This window comes from Homarus americanus, unplaced genomic scaffold, assembly GCF_018991925.1.
Source record: "Homarus americanus isolate GMGI-L3 unplaced genomic scaffold, GMGI_Hamer_2.0 scaffold30535, whole genome shotgun sequence".
NCBI lineage: Eukaryota > Metazoa > Arthropoda > Malacostraca > Decapoda > Nephropidae > Homarus > Homarus americanus.
In genome coordinates, this window is record NW_024732440.1 from 5544343 (window position 1) to 5561273 (window position 16931).

A 16931-nucleotide genomic window follows, 5' to 3' on the forward strand; every position below is an offset into this window, starting at 1 on the left:
CTGAGATCCCCTGTCCGAGAATTGCTGTTCGACACCACAACCGCATCCAGCCCATACGTACTGTCGCTATAAGAACAGCCCAGTCCCAACATTGTAAAAATTATCAATAACATGTAATAAATCAATGTATTCACTCCCAGTAAACACTGCTCCTACACTGTCACTATGTTGAAATGAACAGCTGATCCCCATCACATCTAAGTTACTATACACTTATGTCACTTGTATATTATTTGTAATTCGTAACCCACAAATATGTAACTGTATATTTTCACAAGCTCTTTCAATAAACCACACACACACATATTAAGATTCTTCTCTTAATTGTGACAAGGCACATTCTGCTTAATTATACGAATGTGTTGTCTGAGTCACTTCGCGTGTTGCTGCTGTCAGGGGCAATGCTCTTGTTATTTAAAAAGAATAACTCAGTCTTGTGTATGTGTGACACTGACTTGTGTGTTGGTATCACCGAGATTTGTATACTGTCTGTATGACGCAGTTTGTGTATGTATAGCACTAAGGCCTGAGTATTAATGACACATAATATCGTACTGTTTAACATTGAAAAAATACTTACAGCCTTGTGCTGTATATTTGAAACAGGCTGGTATACTATGTATGAATGTCGCATGTGCATGACCTGAGAATCGCACGCAAGTAAAACAGTGAGAGCGGCATGCATATAAAAAGGATACAAAGTTTGATAATTTTATTTCACGCATTTACGAAATAAACCAAAAAAAAATTTTTCGCAACGGCTTTATTTATCTAGTTACCCCATTTGGGTGTATAATGAGAACTGGAGTTGTAAGTTATTAAAAGATTCGTTGAGAAAGGTCTCTTCATCGGGAAGCAGTAACAAACATTAGTTACTTGCTTAAGCCCCTTTAATTTAATCTTGGTTGCGTCGTCACTCCTTAGTCACACTTTTCCTGTTAGTATTGCCTATTAACATGTGTATCAACGACTTCTTCACGCTAGTCACGCGGCTTAACCAACTGCGCAGCTCACGACGCAGTCGACGAAAACTTTGTTCGATATTGTATGGTAATTTTACCATATACAACTATCAGTTAATACAAGATACATTCATTTTTGTAATTATACACAGATGGATTTTCGTTACAATACACACATTCTTGCCGCGCCCAGTGTACGACAATACTAAGGAAATGTACGATACTTCTAGGATGGCTGTGGAGGAAACCCACAAGCCACGCCTCCAACCTGAGATTCACCCTCGCTGCCTGTGCGACTATAGATATAACTCCTTCTTAGTCCATTCCCTTCACATTTTACAGTGCTGGCAGGATGTCCAACGTAAACAATACACCTGGGAAAATTGGGCTCTATTGAATAAGAAGCTTCATAAATAGCAGGAAAATCGCGTTGCTCACGGAAACTTGGAAAGTGTGATTGTCTGCGTCATCAGTGGCACATCTATCAGTGTATTTTCTTGACGCGGGGGAAGCTGTGATCCCCACCAGCATCACAGACCAACTCTCCTTCATCAACTAGTCTTCAATCTCTTCAATAAACTCCATCCAAAACGTAAGTAGTGTCTCGTGGCTTCGTTTTCATATTAACATAGAATTGTCTCGTCACAATACAAGGCAGTCGACATGTCCAAAGACGTTAATATTTGCTTTAGCTTATTCCTACCACACAAGAAGTCTATGCACTAATAAATTAGAAAATACGATGATGACAACATAACTCAAATTTGTAATTATTAATATAAGAAAAAAACGTGACCTGACCTATGCTTAAAGGAGATGTTGAAGACATGGCAGAAAGGTAATGGGGCAAAGTGAAGACTAAAGTAGACAGTCAAGGAGGTGTGAGCTATTCCTTCTTACTGACTGTTAAATAGCAAACCTCTGAAGGACAGAAACATGGGTGAGGATGATGAAGTAAAGGGTAGCTCGCTCTTAGTGTTGAATTTGTCTAGAACGATGAGATTTATACAGGAGGTTAACCAGAACAGACTTGTTCCGAGCCGACGGTCGATTGGGATTACCGTAAAAACTGGATTTGATACTTTGTCAGAACTCAGTTTAGATTATGTAGCTTTCAGCACCAAGGGTAAAAGGAGTAATGCTCAGAACCAAGGGTAAAGGGGGGTAATGCTCAGAACCAAGGGTAAAGGGGGGTAATGCTCAGAACCAAGGATAAGGGTAGTAATCCTAGAACCAAAGGTAAGGGGAGTAATGCTCAAAACCAAGGGTAAGGGGAGTAATGCTCAAAACCAAGGGTAAGGGGAGTAATACTCAAAACCAAAGGAGTAACAACCACAGGGGGAGTAAGTCGGGAATAAATCAGAACCGAGGTCGCATAAGTAAAAGTTAGAACTAAGGGTAAACTACTAATGGTCAGAAGCATTGTTAAAGTGTTCACACCGAAAATGGAGTCAAAATTAGACAGACTTCTGTAACTCGATGCATTACCTCGCATTCAGTTACATCAGGAAAATACTTGTGAACTACCGGGTATGTGAATACAAGTTTCATAATAGGATCACGTCTCGGAGGGGATATTTATCTACCTTCGGCAGCTTTCAGGAAAGTTTGCGGAGTTATGTAATTAGTGTTATTCGTAGCTAATTTTGATGAGGCACATTTGTTAATTCTTTATACGTTGGTCGCAGTGATCGGCTCTCATTCACCGTGGCAGTTGAAACATGCAAAAAATTATAAACTCGCAAATAATGTTTATTTTCTTTCATCTATTTCGGGAATATGTATTGTTTCCTGCATCATTTTGAAGATTCCTGATATACGCAATGAAAATGAGACCTGGTGAAAATAAAATGAAATTGTAAAATTCGTGTTGGTAATAGTTCTGTTTGCAGTAGTTACACAATCTTATAGATATATGTAATGTAGATTCATCGAAGCAGTCGTCGGCATCGGTTCTCGATATCAATGATCTTTGTTCTATTTCTGCAGTTAGTTCTTTAACTATTTTATGTGGTTAAATTTATCTTCTTAGTCACATGGCACAACTAAGTATCGTAAAAATATTCAGAACTGCAAATATAAAATTTTCACGGGAACATTACAAAACCAAGCAGCTGTGAGATGCATTTAGAACTCATTGTTTACACCTTTATTACAAGCCCTTTGCTCAACCCCTCAGCCCTCTTACCATTTAAATAATTCGTGAGACTTTTGAAAGAATCATATTCAGTATCTTGTTATATAGATAAAGAATTACTAAAAATTATCTCGGTACTTTTAACAACTATAATTATTATGTTTAATCCTAAGGTTGGTATTTTCCTTTTCTAGGGTTCTTCCGTATTTTGTCTATCATTTTGGCCCCAAGCTTCCTCTTACATGACTTAATCTTGATGAAACTTGATCTTACCTAAGCTTGAAATGAAAAGCTTAATTTCACAGCTCAAGATTGAAGAAGCCGCAAATCCGGAAAACCGTGAGGGCAAACTTTTTCGGAGTGAGGGTTGTAAACTCTTGGAACAATCTACCAGAGAGTGTTGTGACGGCACCGAGTGTGAGCTCTTTCAAGAGAAGACTTGACCAACACTGGAGCGGGTTCAGGTACATTCAGGAGCCGGTGCATGCCCAGTATTTGCCAACAGTGCGTGACAGAGACGTGACCGATCGCCCGGCTAGCGAGCCGACCTTTTGGTGAAGAATATAAAGGAAAAGAGACGTGACCGATCGCCCAAGCGGCTAACAAGCCGATCAGTGGCGAAGAGGATAAAGTAAAAGTAATTATCGTCAATTTCCCCCAAAGATACGCAGATGATACACAGTGAAATCGTGAGAAGAAACTTAAAACCAGAGGCTAAATGATAAGATAGCACGCAAATTATGGATGGAGCCCTTTGGTATCGGGATACGTCAACGAATCTCTGACCCTTTTCTTTCATTCAAATCATGTCCAGTACTGAATGGTATGACTGTCTCCCACGCCAGATTAACTTCGTTAATTTCAGTTTATATATATCGTAAATATTATAGCTTATTAGATAAAAATAAGTATGGCTGAATGTACTCTGAGGCGCCACGTTTAATAATATTCCCAGCAGAGTTGCGCTCTCTGGTAGCGCCACATGTAAATATGGAGATAGTTGTGGAAACTTAAAGAAAATTACTTCAGTTATACGTCTCAATGTATGTCTGCTATTATGACTCCGTTTTCTTTACTGACGGTTGTTTTAACACCTAGTGAGTTTATTGCAGTACAAGTAGCTTTTAAGACTTAGCAAGATGTTTTAACATTTGTTTTTCTGTTCAAGTCTAAAACTGAACTCCTTTGAACCACATAAGCAAATTATGTTTTTATAGAGGTGGGCGAGAGGCCTGGGAGAAGTTAATTTTACCTACTGTACTAACACTGAATAGACCGCCCAAACGGCTAGTACACTGGATAGACCGCCCAAACGGCTAGTACACTGGATAGACCGCCCAAACGGCTAGTAAGCTGATGTTGCGAATTAAAAAAAAAAAGAAAAAAGATCCGACTCTCAAGTAAAGCTTTTCACTTTGGTACTGAAATTTTAAATTTTAAACAAAATCCGTTCAAATTGTTACATAAATATCCTAAGTGTTCAAAGTATCCTCTGTAAGGTAACCTAACCCTTTGTATTTTGTTAATGATTTTTTTAATTAAAAACAATCGCAAATATATGACAAGAAGGTCAGTAAGAGTTCGTATTTTATGGATATTAAACATTGTCATATTGCAAATTAATTGGAAAAATAGTCTACAGGAAACCTCAAGTTATACAAATCATAATGTAAATTATAAAACATTTCACTTGTTTAAACTGCGTTTAGCTTTTCGGTAAACTTTTACTTTTTTACTTTTATCCTCTTCACCACTGATCGGCTCGTTAGCCGCTTGGGCGATCGGTCACGTCTCTGATACCTTTTCCTTTTCTTTTATCCTCTTCAAGAAAAGATCGGCTCGTTAGTCGCTTGGGCGATCGGTCACGTCTCTGTTACGCACTATTGGCAAGTACTGGGCATGCACCGGCTCCTGAATGTACCTGAACCCGCTCCAGTGTTGGTCAAGTCTTGTCTTGAAAGAGCTCACACTCGGTGCCGTCACAACACTTTCTGGAAGATTTTTCCAAGAATTCACAACGTTTGTCCTCACAGTTTTCTGGACTTGCGGCTTCTTCAATCTTGAGCTGTGACCCCTTGTGGGGCGAGCGTCCGCCAGCTCCAAGTAAGGACACTCAACTGAGAAGTGCCCCTTGAGATGCTTATACACCTCATTTAGGTCACCCCTTGTCCGTCTGTAGTATAAGCTAGAAATAATTTGTTGAACCTCTGCCTTAGCTGAAGATGCCCGAAAGCATACCGAGTGTATTTGACTAGAAATATGAAAATAGTACACAAACTCGCGCCTTAAAAGGTGTGTGTGTGTGTGTATATATGTATGTACGTGTGTGTTTACTTATGTGTGTGTGTGAAGACGTTTAGTGTGTGTCAGTGAGCCCTAAAACTATTCATGCTAACTGAACCCACGATTTAACCCATAAACGTAAAAAAAAAAATATATATATATATATATATATATATATATATATATATATATATATATATATATATATATATATATATATATATATATATATATATATATATATATATATATATATATATATAGATATACCTCAGCTTACTTGATTTTTACACGTTTGAGATGCATATCTCTCCAACCTCCTTGAATTATGTACATGTGTAAGGGTCAACTTTGGGTTTCACAGATGGCATGTCGCTGATTTTTAGACCGATAGACACACAATAAACATCTTTGCACACGCACACACACACAAACACACCACTGTAACGAGCCCCATCGGTCCACAAGTGGATAGTACAGTAATAAGTTGTACTTTACATAACACGATATTTATCACTTTACCTTTGAATTATAAGCTACTGATATGTGACGTAATTTGTACACGATGTACGGTAAAATATTCCTTAACATGTAACCCAAATATACTGTATGTCAGCACCCCATCGCTAAATGGTCTGAACCTTTATAATAACACCAAACATACTCCTTTTTAAAAATGTTGAATAGGTTTAGGACTGTCGAGCTTTCGTAATATTAAGGAAAAATCTCAGGAATTTGGTGAAAGTTGAGGCCGATAAAATCTGGTCACACCGCCCACTCCATTCCCCCAACTCACCACGAGGCTTGGTGGGAAATTCGTTCCTGCTTCCACCCACGAATACGAATTATATGCTTTCATGATAAGAAACTTCTTTCCCACAATAGTTTTCTTCTTTTCCTGTTGTAGTGGCCACAGAGGCTCGCCTTCCTCCACATTCCTTGGTTGTAATTTAAAATTTATGACATGCGGTCGTCCATTTCCTCAGTTGCCATGAAGTCAAGTTATTCCTAACGGCATAGTACAGTACATCTTTCGCTTCATAAAAACTTTTAAGTCCTCGTGTACAGTTTAAATCTACATTTGTACATTTGTTTGTGATTTATTTGTCACTATAATTCTTGGCAATTTCCCTTGTAGCTATGGTGAATCCCCCCCCAAATCGAACCTAACTGGGAATTCAGTCGTTAAAGAAGAAATTACTTCACATTCTTGCTAGACCCCTCCTGTTATTCTGCTGCACTATATGCTTATGGTTCATTAATTGATTTTTGTATTAATAAATATCCCCAGTCGTTTCAGAAAATCGCCTCAAACCAATCCAGGATATCACTTAGGAAAAAAGAACTTCGTGTTATCTAATTTTCTTGTGATTATGTGAACAACTTTGTTTACCGAGCATCTCCTTCGTTCCACATTCACCTCGCGAGGCTTCACCCGCTAAGAAACTTGTCAGTATGGAATTGTCGGTGAGAGTTAAGCAGCGCAGCCAAGTCGTGTGGAGGAGGAACTCCAATGGAAAGTTGTCCAGTTGGAAGGCGCCCAGGATGGAATTTTCCTCTGGGGAGTTGCCAGGTGGCGGGGTTGCCAGGTGACGGAGGTGCCTGCCAGGAAATTGTATGGCGAGGATATGGCTTGGTGAGGGGAATCTCCTCTGGTTGCTGATTCCTCTCCTCGTCAGTTATTACACCGCACCCCATTATATTCCTCACACACTTGTTGGCCCTCACCTTACTAACTACAGTATATATATTTTCTATCATTGTGTTGGTCTGTTGCCCATGCCTTACAAGGAACTTGCTAATATTCGGTCTCGGAACTTTACTAAACCAAAACTGACCTTATTTTTCTACCATACCTCTAACATAATGGAACTCAACCTAATCAGATTTGCGGATAATGTGAAAATTTGGGACAGGAATGAATTTGGCCTGATATATATATATATATATATATATATATATATATATATATATATATATATATATATATATATATATATATATATATATATATATATATATATATGAAACGTAAGACAGCAACAAGAGGATAATGATTTAGGTAAATAGTAAGAAAATATTTCCCAAATGACAGCAAACTTGGGGGTATAACTTATGAGATAAGAGAACCTCACTTAGCACTCACCAAAGTGTGGATAGCGTACCAGTAGTAGTAGTACAGTAGTATAAATTAGCAAGTACAAGTAAATGGTGACATACTGTGATCAGTGACTCACCCTGTGGAAGGAGGTACCTGACAGTGGAACAATTGAGACAATAATGCTGAAGATCATTTGATATGGAACTGTTACACAGTTTGCAGTTAGAAAAGTGCAGGACATCCTCCGCCCGAGAGGCTTACCAGGTGGGTCTGTATCCCAGCCTATTGCGAGATGAGACAATAATATAACTTAAGAGTCTTAATAGACAACGTAACGGCGCTCAGCTCCAGCCACCTCCTTGTCATAGGGGACTTTAACTAGGGCGACGAGGAATGAAACCACACCATATGACCTTAATAATACCGCTACTCTTTTTTTATAGAACACTGAGAAACAATTTTCTAATCAATATCAATATGTGAAAGATACGATTCACTATAGAGGGAAAAAACCCACCCAAACCATCACTGGACCTCATCATGACAAACGAGAAGGGTATAGTGGCCAAGTTGGAACATCTAACCCCCGTTGGCACCAGCCATCATGGGACATTTTCCTTCAGATTTAACTGTTACTTGCTTCATGATAAGAGCCCAGCCAAGGTTAAATTATTACATTGGTGATTACGACTGGATGAAGGAGATGAGTGGTATTCACTGGCCTAACTTGCTAGTAAACAAGAACCCGGATACTACCCTGAACATTTTAGTCAGTAAAGTAAATTATTTGATTGATAAACATATACCCAAGACCAAATCCACTGGTTACGCAGTAACCAATCGGCGGTTAACAAAGTTAAGAAGAAATCTCAGAAATTCAAGAGATGGATCGCAACAAATAATGAGGAGGACAAAGGGATGTATGCCAGGTCCAGGAACCAAGCAAAGTCTGCGTGTAAAAGGGCTGGAAAGGAGTTTGAGAGGTAGATTAAAAGCAAGGTCAAGTCAAAACAAAAGGCCTTCTACCATTACGCAAAGTCGAAATTAAAGACACGTACATGCGTATCAGATAGGAGACTTGAAGATTGTAGTTACGCAGACTCAGATCAAGAAAAAGCAGAGGCGTTAAACAAATTATTTTCCTAAGTGTTCACAGAAGAGGATGCGAACAATTTCCCTGTATCTCAGGAAAGACGGTTCAACACATGCAGCCCTGTTCTGACAAGAGTGCATTAGGAACAATTAATTATCAAAGCTAAAGGTTCATTAGAGTCCTGGCACTGACAGCGTGCATCTCAAAGGCCAGAGTGCTTAGAGAGATGCGCTACGAGCTTGCTGAACCCCTTAAAAACCTGATCTGCAGATGCATGGACGAATAAAAGAACCCCAGCAACTGGAAAATGGCATATGTGAGTCCTATGTTCAAAACAGGAGATCGTCACTCCATACATATTATAGTCCGGTGAGCTTGACCAGCATGTGTGTACAGTACTAGAGAGCATTTATACGTGATGCCATGATGGAACATCAACGAAACAACCTAGTAAACGAATGTCCACGTGATTTTATGTCGGGACGCTCCTGCTTGATGCAACTACTTAAGGTGATGGATGTTTGGACCTAGATATCGACAATATACTGTATATCTGGACTTTGCTAAGGCTTTCGACAGCGTATCCCATGAAAAGCTTAAAATTAAACAGGAAGGGTACGGAATTCGGGGGAGTGTCTTAGCGTGGATTTGAGACTTTCTTCGTGACCAAACAGTGTGTGGTGATTAATGGCATAGAATCTTCATGTGTACCCGTGACAAGCTGGGTACCAAAGAGCAGTGTACTAAGCCCATTGTTGTTTGATTGTTTCATAAATAACATGCCATACAAATGTTCGTGGGCGATGCCTAGTTATTCTGTGAAATTAAGAACTAATCGGACTGTGAAGAGCTACAGAAAGATCTGTCAGCTTCAGGAGTGGTCAAAGGAATGGTTGTTAACATTCAATGTCACGGCAGTGCATTGGGCTAGGGCTGTTGTTTGTTTGTTTCATAAACGACAAGCCTGACGTTGTACACTCCTCCATACAAATGTTTGCCGATGACGCCAAGTTATTTCGGGAAATCAAGAACCAAGTGGACTGTGAAGAGCTGCAGAAGGATATCTGTGAACTCCAAGAATGGTCGAAGAAATGGCTGCCGAGATTCAATGTCACGAAGTGAAAGAGGATGCACCTGGGGCGTACCAACGGTAAGGAGGCGTATCATATGTCCCAAAGGGATGAAGAAACTGCACTATTTGAGACTGAATTTGAGAAGGACCTAGGTGTGTATGTTGACAATGAGCTGAAGTTCTCGGGCTTTTGCGAGAAAAAGGTAAATCAGGCAAATAAATTATTGGGTCTTATAAGAAGGTCGTTCAGATATCTAGACGGTCCGTCCCTCGTAACGATCTTCAAGAGTGAAGTGCCTCCCCATCTGGAGTACTGTCACCCCGTCTGGCCCCCGAGATATGCTAGGGGACCAGTGTAGACTGGTGCCTGCACTTCGGCACCTCAACTACCCTGAGAGATTGGAGCGCCTGAACTTGCCTAGCTTATACTACAGACGGGCAAGGGGCGACCTAATAGAGGTGTTTAAGCATCTCAAGGGGCACTACTCAGTCGAGTGTCTTTACTTAGAGCTGGCGGACGCTCGCCCATCACGGGGTCACAGCTCAAGATTGAAGAAGCCGCAGGTCCAGAAAACTGTGAGGGCAAACTTTTTCGTAGTGAGAGTTGTGAACTCTTGGTACAATTTACCAGAAAGTGTTGTGTCGGCACCGAGTGTGAGCTCTTTCAAGACCAGACTTGACCAACACTGGAGCGGGTTCAGGTACATTCAGGAGCCGGTGCATGCCAACAGTGCGTAACAGAGACGTGACCGATCGCCCAAGCGGCTAACGAGCCGATCAGTGATGAAGAGGATAAAAGAAGAAAAATAAATGGAATAGGATATACCTAGGTCATACCAACAGTAAGGAGTCGTATCATTTGTCCAATGGGACGAAGAAAAGCATTAAAGGCCACCAAATGTGAAAAGGATCTGGATGTGTTTGTTGACAACGAACTGTAATTTTCGGATCATTGTGAGAAGATGCCGAATCAAACAACTAAGCTAGTGGGTCTTATAAAAAGGACGTTCAGAGACCTAGATAGTGACGTGCTTCCCCGTTTGGAATACTACCATCCCGTCTGGCCCATGAGATTGCTAGAGACTGTCACACTATTGAAAACGTTCAAACGAGGGCTACCAGACTGGTGCCTTCAGTACCGCACCTAAGGTACCAAGAGAAGAGAGACTAAAACTCCTGCAATTGGCAAGCTTATACTTATAGTACTATAGGCGGGCAAGGGGGGGGGGACTTAATATACGTTTAAAAACACCTCAAAGGACATAATTATATTCAATTGAGTGTTCATACCTGAAGCTGGATGATGCCTGCCCCACTAAGTCAGAAGTCTGAACTTTGATGAACTCTTTGATGCCAGAGAGTGATGACAGCAGACCAGACTTGGAACTGGCGCACACAGATACAGGAAATAATATCAATGCAAAAGATCAATAGAGAAGCAAAAAAAAAAAAAAAAAAAATATATATATATATATATATATATATATATATATATATATATATATATATATATATATATATATATATATATATATATATATATATATATATATATATATATATAAAATGAATATTGAGTGTCTTGTAACATTGTAACATCTATTTTTTTCAGATATATGGAGAAATTCGACGTCTTCCGGTAAGTACAATAATTATTTTGTTTTATGATTTTGAGAAGATATTGTTAAACTACATGTTGGTGGGTAGAAGAATGAAGTGTAGGAAGATGACTAGGCTAATCTCGGGCATTAGGAGCCTTGAGTATAGACAAATTAAAGCATTTGAATTTGCACTCCCTTAAGAGACGTACTGTAGAGTGAGAGCCGAATGATCGAGGTGTTTAACTGGAAGTCAGGGTTAAACAAAGGTGATAAAACAAAGGTACTTAAACCATCTAACCAGGAGCGAATAAGTAGCAATGGTTATGGACAAATTTAGATTTAGACGAGGGATTGGTAAACACTTGTTAAGAAATACAGTAGAGCAGTGAATGAGTGGAACAAGTTACCGAACACAATCATTAATTCGAACACGTTGGGAAGCTTCAAATTCAGGTTGCACAGATACAGTATATGAGCGATATGAGTTGGGTGTAAACGGGGATGCCTATCGTAGGGCCAATAGGCTTGCAGCAGTTTCCTCCATTTTTATGTTGTTTATTTGACTGATGTGAATGTGGAACGAGGAGCGAGAATGAGAGTCATGAAAAAATACAAAGTGAGAATATTATTACAGAAGAAAGAGAAATTAAAATGGAAATTAGATAATTTTGAGAGAAGATGATTAATTCGGCCTAGACGCGATGGATTGAATAATGTCAGAGTTAACGAGGAAAAAGTAATAGTTGAATAGTGAGACTGATAAGAGATGTGTTAAGAATGGATGCCAAGTGTGGGTGTATAGAGAAGAAAATCTGTTTGAATACTGTACACTGTGTACAGTATATGAAACGAAATTGTAGCCCAACGGAGAGTAGCATTGTTGCCTTATAACAGAGAGAGAAGCTGTGTGGAACAAGTGTTTGTATTACAATGAGTTTCAGTGAGAACAATTGGTTTATGGTATTTATATACATAGAAAAAATATGACGGGGCTATCAGAGAGTGATATGGAAAGTATTGAAAACGTATAAGGTAAATTGGTCAATTGTTGAATGTTCCTCATGGTTCTCCGGAATTGTCATTTAGTTGCACTCGCCAAGCATGCAGCAAGATTCACCAAGTATGTATGTTGAGATGGTATTTCTGTAGTGTCCTCCAGTCTTACTCTGGAAAAGTAAACCACGATTATCCTAACATATGTAAAAAATGTACTCCAGTAATGGTCCTCCAGTCATGCTAGTGAGATTTGAAATATGATCCTCCAGTTTTTATGTCCATACTCTCTAGTTCTACACACTCCAGAAGTTTCCTCTGGTCACATTAGACGAAAACGTGCTCCTCCAGTCATAAATTTGAAAGTACTGTGTGGTGCGACAGGCAGGTTATAACACCCCTATTGGCTGTTTGTCGTGATATAACGCAATAAAACAACAACCCCACCATTAAACTTCGTAACAGCCTTTAGCTGTCTTTGACCTTTCGAATTATTCTACGGACTTTAATCTAAAGCTTCGAGCAGTCCTTAATATCGTAATGAAATGGAATTTCATTAAAATGAATTTAATTATCTTGCACAGAGATCTGTCAATAAGGGGATGGATGGCGCAAGGTCTATCGTTGGGATAGCGTTGACCACCTAACCCACGTGTAAACAAATCAGCATATACTTGGATCTCGCGTACCTACAGTGATTTACATTTGTGTGGAGAAGTGTATATCTTCTGGCATGTCATTTATGAAATAAACAAACACGGAATTGTTGCAAGTATCATTGTCGATTGGCGTCTACGCCCCATTTAACTTGCATCAGAAGACATGCACTAAATTGTTTGTCTCAGGTGTGGGTACCCCAACGAAGATACAACCACCATCCCGTTTCGGTTATGAAGAGATTCAGAACCTTTCGGGTGTTTAAGTATCACATAAGATGCAATCACATTCCCAAATCCAGTTTTGAAGAGATTTGGAACCGTTCACGTGAAAAAATATCAATTTAGATGCGATCGTCTCTCTGCATCCATGATGTGAAAAGGTTTGGAATCTTTTCAAGCACAGCTGCTTCACTTAAGATACGATCACCGCTCCACATTTATGATGTGAAGAGGCTTGGTGCACATGGGATTCCCTGGAGCATACAACCAACTTGTACTGGGAGTGCTGCTTTCTTAATTACTTTTACTTTTATCCTCTTCCCCACTAATCGGCTCATTAGCCGCTTGGGCAGTCGATCACGTCTCTGTTATGCATTGCATAGTGGCAAGTACTGGGCATGAACTGGCTCCTGAATGTATCTGAATCTGCTCCAGTGCTTGTCAAGTCTGGTCTTGAAGGACCTCACACTCGGTGCCGTCACAACACTCTCTGGCAGGTTGTTCCAAGAGTTCACAACTCTCACTCCGAATAAGTTCGCCCACATAATTTTCTGAACTTGCGGCTTCTTCAACCTTGAACTGTGACTCCTTGTGGGGTGGGCGTCCGCCAGCTTCAGGTATGGACACTCGACTGAGTAGTGCCCTTTGACATGTTTATACACCTCAATTGGGTCCCCCTTGCCAGCCTGTAGTATATGCTAGGCAGTTGCAGGCACTCTAATCTGTCTGGATAGCTGAGGCGCCAAAGTGCAGGCATCAGTCTGGACATTTTCAAGCAACTGACAGTCCCTAAGTTAATTTTACCGCCACACCACCCCGTCAAATACTGTACTGCGGTGTCCTTCAGGACCCCCTTTTTTTAAACTCGGGTTGAAACACGACAACCCTCTTCAACGGAAGATGGTGTTTTTTAAAACTCCGGGCGTTAATTTCTGGATACTTTATGATAGTAAACGACGCCTTACTTTATATTTATCTCTTACGAGTAAATTTCCAGCAAGTTGTCCCACTAAAAACAAAATAAAATATCCCCAATTGATAAAAAAAATTCAGATGCTTTTTAAAACTCTCGGTGAGTATCTCTTTAGCGTACACACACGCTGTATGCGTACAGTCTCATAACCCCTATGAACACAGGGGTGTTTGTCATAACCTTTGGGAGGAGATACGAATTTCAATAATAGTCTTTCCTGCGTGTTTGGCCTTTCGTGGGGGTCCCACGCTCATTACGACTCAAAGTCAGTTTATATATTTTGTTATTAATTGTGTGCATCTGGTGTGGGTTTTTTCTCTGCGATTAGGATTTTGTCATACCAAATTTAGGGCAGGTTGAACACACCTTGGGGGATAACAAAATTGGTGTAATTTTTGCATCTAGAGAGAATTACTGTACAGACTTGATCCTCTCTTAATCCCTGATCCTCTTCTACCCCGTATTCCTCTCTAATCCCATGATCCTCTCTTACCCCGTGATCCTCTTACCCCATGATCCTCTCTTACCCCGTGAACCTCTTACTCAGTGATCCTCTCTTACCCCCTGATCCTCTCTTACCCTGTGATCCTCTCTTGCCCCGTGATCCTTTTTTGCCCCCTGATCCTCTCTTACCCTGTGATCCTCTTGTAACTGTGCCATGATTTTTTAAGTAAATTATGTCATGCTTTAGAGAAGATATATACTGTATATTCCCGCCAAAAAGCCGTGCCTGCTGTCTGCCAAGTTAACAGTGTCCCGAGGGTGCCTTAAGCTTGAGCCAATCACAGTGACCTGTGAGTGTGACATCATAGGCATAACTGTGCTGATTGGCTGGAGACTAGAGTTCGTACCCACCACAAAGTGCACTAAATTTTCAAGTGGAGAGCCTATGTTTGAAAGTGTTTGGGTGTAGACATGTGTGGTCGGCAGGTGCAACATGGCGAGATATACAGGTATATAAGTGCACTTAAGGTTTTATCCGTTTCACGAAAAGTATTGTGATTCATGTGACCCCATTTAACTAGCGAGGAAAATAGGGTATTGTTTTGAAAGAGTAACTGTACATTCTAAATAACATCGTTAATAAATGAACCGTTAAGAATAGTTCTCAATTCCTTTCCCTTATGCATTGTGTAAAATATTCTTCTTAAGTGTCTTTGTGTTATACAGTGACCCCCATGAGTAAGATTATAACTATCACATATTTCCCCTGTATATGAGCGCATGATATACTTATTCCTACAGTTATCATTCTCTGCTTTCCCCTTTATTCTTCCCTCCTATCGGTCACCAGCCCGGCCCTCTGGTGGGGGGAAGTGACTACAGGCAAACCCCCCACATCTCTCAACCACAGGCCTCCTTCTCCCTCTCTACCTTCCTTCACCTACCGAAAGAAAGAGTAAGAATAAGAAAAGAGAATTAGAGAATGGAGAAAGAGTAAAAGTAAGTAAATAAATAGAAATAAGAAAAAAATAATAGGAAATAATACACGGGGTAAGAGAGGATTATGGGTTAAGGGTGTAATATCACCCTTAACCCATAATCCTCTCTTACCCCGTGATCCTTTCTTTCCCCATGATTGATCCTCTCTTGCCCCATGATCCTCTCTTGCTCCATGATTGTCTCTTACTCCGTGATCGTCTCCTGCCCCATGATCCTCTCTTGCCCCATGATCCTCTCCTGCTCCATGATCGTCTCTTACTCCGTGATCGTCTCCTACTCCGTGATCCTCTCTTACCCCATGATTGATCCTCTCTTGCCCCATGATCCTCTCCTGCTCCATGATTGTCTCTTACTCCGTGATCGTCTCCTGCCCCCGCAATCCTCTCTTGCCCCATGATCCTCTCCTGCTCCATGATCGTCTCTTACTCCGCCAGTCATCCTCCCTACTCCCGTGATCCTCTCTCTTGCCCCCATGATCCTCTCCTGCTCCATGATCTTCTCTTACTGCCCTGTGATCCTCTCTTGCTTCTGATCCTCTTACCCGCCAGTTGATCCTCTCTGCCCATGATCCTCTCCTGCTCCATGATCTTCTCTTACCCTGATCGTCTCTTACTCCGTGATCGTCTCCTACTCCGTGATCGTCTCTTGCCCATGATCCTCTCCTGCTCCATGATGTTCTCTTACCCTGTGATCCTCTCTTGCTTCTGATCCTCTCTTGCCCGCAGTCCTCTCTTGCCCACGCAATCCTCTTGCCCCTGATCGTCTGACTCCGTGATCGTCTCTTGCTCCGTGATCCTCTCTTCCTTGTCCTCTCTTGCCCCATGATCCTCTCTTGCCCCTGATCGTCTTACTCCGTGATCGTCTCCTACTCCGTGATCGTCTCTTGCCCCATGATCCTCTCCTGCTCCATGATGTTCTCTTACCCTGTGATCCTCTCTTGCTTCTGATCCTCTCTTGCACCATGATCCTCTCTTGCCCCTGATCGTCTCTGACTCCGTGATCGTCTCTTACTCCGTGATCCTCTCTTGCAACATGATCCTCTCTTGCCCCTGATCCTCTCTTACTCCGTGATCGTCTCTTACTCCGTGATCGTCTCTTGCACCATGATCCTCTCTTGCACCATGATTCTCTTTTGCCTCATGATCCTCTTGTACCCTGTAATCCTCTCTTACCCCGTGATCCACATGGATGAGTGTATTGGAGTCAAAGGGATCATGAGTGTGTGGAACTTGCTGGGATTATAAGTGTGTGGAACCACTGGGATCATTGGTGTGTGGAACCCACTGGGATCATTAGTGTATGGAACCCACAGGGATCATTAGTGCATGGAAACTACAGGGATTATGAGTGCGTGGAACCCACAGGGATCATTAGTGTATGGAACCCACTGGGATT

General features: G+C 40.9%; 1 protein-coding gene across 1 annotated transcript in view; it reads left to right on the forward strand.

Annotated features, from left to right (window-relative positions):
* The first annotated feature begins 1194 nt into the window (after window positions 1-1194).
* Window positions 1195-16931, forward strand: part of LOC121868785 — a 46811-nt gene continuing 31074 nt past the window's right edge. The window contains exons 1-2 of the mRNA XM_042369698.1: window positions 1195-1554; window positions 11261-11287. Coding sequence (XP_042225632.1) covers window positions 11265-11287 — 23 coding nt within the window. The 5' untranslated portion in view covers window positions 1195-1554; window positions 11261-11264. The remainder of the gene's footprint in view (window positions 1555-11260; window positions 11288-16931) is intronic.